Source organism: Adiantum capillus-veneris, chromosome 22 (genome assembly GCF_014529385.1).
Source record: "Adiantum capillus-veneris isolate H3 chromosome 22, ASM1452938v2, whole genome shotgun sequence".
Classification (NCBI taxonomy): Eukaryota; Viridiplantae; Streptophyta; class Polypodiopsida; order Polypodiales; family Pteridaceae; genus Adiantum; species Adiantum capillus-veneris.
The window spans coordinates 136691218-136696940 of record NC_140952.1 but is presented as its reverse complement, the minus strand read 5'-3'; the positions used below and the strand labels follow the sequence as shown (position 1 = coordinate 136696940).

The 5723-nt window shown below is 42.1% G+C and overlaps 1 protein-coding gene across 1 annotated transcript; it reads right to left on the bottom strand.

Moving 5' to 3' along the window:
* Positions 1-2680: 2680 nt before the first annotated feature.
* LOC147430289 (uncharacterized) lies at positions 2681-3864 on the bottom strand. Its single transcript, XM_086496042.1, has 2 exons — positions 3264-3864; positions 2681-3154 (listed from the first exon to the last, which is right to left on the bottom strand). Exons 1-2 carry the CDS (start codon positions 3800-3802, stop codon positions 3148-3150), a joined length of 546 nt encoding a protein of 181 aa, XP_086352168.1. The 5' UTR covers positions 3803-3864; the 3' UTR covers positions 2681-3147.
* Positions 3865-5723: the final 1859 nt, after the last annotated feature.

Below are 5723 nucleotides of genomic sequence, written 5' to 3'. Positions count from 1 at the left end.
CTCTCGGATGGGGGAAGTTCAAACTCAACAAAGAGACCCTATATCTTCAAGAGTGGGATTAAGAAGTCAAGCTTTACAAGAAGCAGTGTCCTTTTCAGAACCCAAGTGGAATTTCAAGAAGCATTGGAAGATGCCGAGCCAGAGGAGAAACCACTGGAAATTCACAATGCCCAATATAGAAGGTCAGGTCAAGATGTCATTGTGGTCGACAAATACGATAGGCACTATGAAATAGCCGATATGAAAAATATGGATGAGTTTAGCATTTGTGGGTCACATACTTGGACCCCGTCCAAAAGCACCATCAAGGGAAACAAAAAACAAAGATTCGGTTCGATCTTCACCCTCGGTGCAAACCTCGCCAAAATCAACTCGAAAACATAGCCCTAAGGCTATGCAGAAGCCCCACGACAAAGACCATATACTGATGCAAGAATTAGCATTACAACTGCTAGAAAGCATGGATAGTGATTTGATCTTGTATGCAAGCAATAATGGAAGCTATTTTCATCTTCTCAAGGACAAGACGATGAAGGATAAGGAGACGAAGCCAGTGGATACACCTAAGTCAGTCATAATCTAAAGGTTCATGCATGCAAAGAAGAGGTCATATCTGTATTTAGATACCACAGGAAACCATTACATTAGGAAATTTCAGAGGTCATTTGGAGGGCCATATGAAGAGAGAGAAAAATAGAGCGCGTCCAATGAGCATGAAGGCTACGTTACGTAGGAAAGTACGTGGAAAGACTCAAAAAATAGGAAAATAGCATAAAACTTTCACGAATCTAGGATTGTAGCATCGTAATTTCCTTCCTTTTACCGAGCTTTTAGGTGCTTGCATGTGGTCCCACTTCTGATATTCTCTTATGGTCATTAACGTACTGGAGGGTGACCATTAAGCCCGCACAAGATATTGGAATTCTAAAACACTTTCCCTCCATTAGAATGCTTTCAAAGTGAATCTCCCTCCACTAAAGCTTTTCTCTGAGAGCTATGGCTTCCACGTCTTCTCGCCCAAGAAGCTCCAGGTGTTTACTGTCTCTCACACCAACAACCAACAGCTGCACTTTGCCTAGAAGGCCAAGTAGTAGCATATCCTCAATTACAATATCAACTTCAATAAGTGCAGAGAACCAATGGATTGGACAAAGGATAAACAAAGGTTCATGGGTCCTCATGCAACCAAGAAGACCCAAGAGGTCTAGTGGTATCAACGTTTACCGCTCAGCATGGAAGGCCAGAGTGTTGGATTTCAAAGTTGAAATCGGCAAAAGATCTGTAAAGGAAGTTCTTGTTCAGCATGTGTTTACCCATCCAGAGGTGATAGCAAACGGTGGAAATGTATCAGATATACATCAAACACGTTGCAATTGTAAGTACTCTTGACATGCGAACTTACTGATACTCTCATTATAACTTTTCTTATATATTTTGCAATGTTTCTCCCGCTTCTTATGAGCAATGTTTCCATTCTTCACAGCTCAATTACATTAGATTTGTCATTTTTACTTATTGATACTCTTAGTTTAACTCTTCTTATATATATTGCAGATGTTTATCCCTCTTCTTATGAGCAATGGGAGCTTGTGGAGTGCATAATAGGCCTCTTCCATATTGTTCATGCCCACATTGGTTCTCTACAGTATTCAGAGAGGAGCAGCAAAAGCCTGGCTGATGAGGGAATATTTTCTTATGACCACTTCTACCAACTCAGCTCAGGGAATAAGAATGGCATGTTGGTGAAAGTGCCTCTACCAACCGATTGGAACACTGTGGATTGGCTAGTTCCCGAGGAAACAATGGTGGAGGCAATGTGAAGTAAGCTCTAGAAGGATATACAGAGGTCTCTACGTAGCTCTATTCCCACCAAACTGGTTAGAATTGCAAACTGTAGAGTTGTTTCATAGCTACAACATCCGTGTTACCATTTCAGCAGTCATCCTGTGACAAACTTCTTGACAAAGGATGGTATGTAAAGGAAGAGATTGGTTTACGGTGCGAGGTCACGCTTGATACTCTAGTTGTCAAGTACATGATTGCAAGCCAATCACTGTTACTCTCGTTTTGGTATATACGATCACAAATGCTCAATGGTAAGTACATTCCTATGGACCAGGTTTGGAAGATAATCCTGCTGTGGATGTGGAAGTGATTGATAAAGAGCATGGCCTACTGTCGGTGGTTACAATAAGGGAGCTATGCAGTCTTCAGCATTTGCGGCATGACATAATTGAAGAGTCAATGGATAGGGACCTATCAGATTTTTCCTTTTTCCTAGCTGGCCGTAAGGTGATGCGGCGAAGGGAAAAAGATATTTTGTGCAAAGAGTTGGATGGTCAGGTTGAAGTAGTGTCAATGTAACAGATATTCTTGTGAACCCAAGTGTATACAAATGACTTTCAATACATGAAGTTTATTGAGCTCCTTTGTCAATTGTGCCCTGTGAAAAAGTGTGCTTGAAATACATTTCTTTACCATGTCAAATCTCTCTCTCTCTCTCTCTCTCTCTCTCTCTCTCTCTCTCTCTCTCTCTCTCTCTCTCTCTCTCTCTCTCAATGTTAGACAAGACAAAGACATGATAGAAGAGTCATCTTAATTCATTAGAAAGTACAAACTCATCCGTGAACAATGGACTAAGATACAATTTCTGTAAGTATGGAATCAGAATGTCTTCAAGGTAAAAATCGAAGGAATGCCCCTCGAAAGAAGGTGGTGAGATAGTTGTTCCCGGCGGATTTAGTTCTCCCTTTTCAGGAGTATCATCAATCAGTAGTGTATTAGTTGCATCAAAGGGTACACAGATTTGGCTAAACGATTTGTACAAAAGAGGTAAGTGTGGTTTTTTAGGGTGGTAGTGGCCCTCAATGGTAACGCATTTTCTTTGATCATGCAAAAAGGCAAAATCTGACGTGTGAGCGCCGCATACACTGCAAACTATTGTAACTAGTGGCAACAAGTTTTGCCTTTGCATTGAAGACCATATGGCAACTCTGAAGCACGGAAGAAGAAACTGAATAAATTCCTTAGTTCCTGGACGAACCACGACTCGACAAGTTCCCATCAGAAACGTTTGCAAATCCTCAAAGGGTTCTGTGTCACCGAGAGGCACGCGCATCAACAGCAATCCATTGACGTCCAAGATAATCAACCTCTGTAAAAGTTGACAAGTACATATAAGTAGTTAGAAGCTGAACATATTTTTCCATACTTGAATAGACATTACCGGAACAACCGTATCTATAGGTAGCAAGGGTCCATACCGGGTCTCTGTAGTGTTGATGTCGTTGTTGCTCTCCTCTGCTTTAGCTTCATCATTCACATCTTCATAGTAATCATTCACATCTTCATCAGGGGTCTTCCCCATGGATCTTTCTGCCACATTCAAGGTTTCCTCCAAGGTCTTTTCCTCTCCCTCGGTTGACCGAATTGCCTCATACATCCTTGCCTGATCCATATCAGTTTGCTCATCCCTAGGCCTGCTTTCCTCATCCATATCCTTTTGCTCATCTATAGGCCTACTTTCCTCATCTTGGGTTTCATCCATAGGCTCTTTTGGCTCCTCCACTGGCTGACTTGGCTCTTTCATTGTCTCCTTTGGTTGTACACTAGCGCCTTCCATATGCTCATTTGACCTTTCCTCATCCTCGGCTCTTTCATCTTCTACTGATATGACCCCCTCGGCCCGTTGTGATTCCACTGTATCGGATGCAGGGGTTTGTCGTGGTGGCACGTCATGTATTGTCATATCAATAGTGCGGTCATCCAAGCCGCTATCTTCAAGCTCTCTAGGGCTAGACATAGTAAGCAGGTGTTGTATTAAACTTACCCGGTATCTTTGCAAATAATCATATATGTAGTTTTTTAAAGCACTCTGCAAAATTGAAAGACCACATGTTGAGAATTCTTTTATAAACTAAACCAAAACTGACTGAATGCATTGCCAAATGGTTACCTTAGTCATGAAAGGTTTTAATGCAAAGTAGCTTTGCAGGACATATTCTTCATGGAGAAGACATCTCCAGCCGCAAGAATTTCCATCGGTTTGATTTGGGACAGGTACATCTTTGATTGGGGCCTTGTATAGTTCATACCTTCCACATAGCTTGCCATAGGCAAGCAACAACCTCTTTATACAACTGCACAAAGCAACGTCAAGATGTTAGCATGAGGCTTCAAATTTACATGGATATCTATAAGAAACACTTTCTGATACAAAACACTTACAGCCTAATTTCAGGGTGGGTTCCTTTTATTGAAATGAACACCCACACTGCTGGTTGGTCAACATCAAGGCATATGAGACTCCAGTGATGGTTGTTCTCATATGGAAAGATGATGACAGTAACTTCCAACATAGCACAGTGGAGAAACCAACTCTCAAAGGTCTCAGATATACTGTTCTTTTTTCTAATAATTACTGACATTTGTGGATCAAGAAGAAACACCTCTGTGTGGGTGTGCAGTGGGAGTTGACTTTTGATCAGGCTGCAGAGAGTTTACCTGAGTTAGCAAACCTATTATCTGAGTTTTCAAAGCTAGCAAGATAGTAACACTTAATTAAGACAAGCATAGATAATTGTGTCTGAAATATGAGCATCTGGATTCTGCAATAAATTAATGTCCACTTTTTCCAGAGCTAGCTTTCTGGCTCCATCTACAAATGGTATCTCTGCAAGCAAACCATCCTTCATTGAAAGTAGAGTTTCTTGATTGCTTGCCTCTATGGACAGGGTCACATTGCATTCTGTTTGCCTCTGGGACTCCACTGCTACTTTTGCTTTCTCCTTAAGCTCTGCTTCCCTCATGTCCTCTGTTTGGCGAGCAATAGTCTCTGCCCTTGCCCTTGTATTCACATCATGTGTGACATCTACAACTGTGAATTGTGGCACTAGCTCAGGGGGGTATAACAAAATTTCCCTCATTTTCTTATCCCTGCAGACATTGGGGACCAGTAGTTTGTCATACCTCCACCTTATTCTTTTCAGTGTCTCACTATCTTTGTCCATTATAGTAACCCTGTGGGCATGGGCTGCAACAATGGTGATGTCACTGAAGTACTCCAGTAGGAAGTCCTCTGCTGCTTCTTGTAGAGCCATTAATGCCACCACCTTCCACCTTTTGGTGCCCTAGGTAGCTTCTTCACATATGGACCTCACCATCCTCTGAAAGGGCAGCTTTGGTATGCATAAATGTACACATTTTTGTGCCTTTCTGATTTCTCTGAAAAGTCCCATGCAGGTTTGTAACTTCTTCACTTTATTGGGTTTTCTAGGTCTTTTCTTTGGGGTTGCAGATCTGCTACTTGCCTTAGCTGCTAATCCTAGTCCCTTGCCTGCCTTCCTTGCAGTGGCTTTTGTTCTAGCCATTTCACTCTATACAAAAAGAGGAGTCTCTCTCTCTCTCTCTCTCTCTCTCTCTCTCTCTCTCTCTCTCTCTCTCTCTCTCTCTCTCTCTCTCTCTCTCCTTTCTATAGCTTAGCATATTTAAATAGAGAGAGAGTGAGAGATTCTCATTACTAAAGGCGCGCGTGGAGCATGTTTTGACCTCAAAAAACACCTCCGCGCGCCGTTAGTATAAGGTAAAAGAAAGACTCACTCTCTCTCACTCTCTCTCTCTCTCTCTCTCTTTCCCCCGCCTTACATCCTCTCTCTATAACACTCACACATACACTGGTCGATGCACAGTACTAACCGTGCGCATAGAGACATCCACACCGGTTA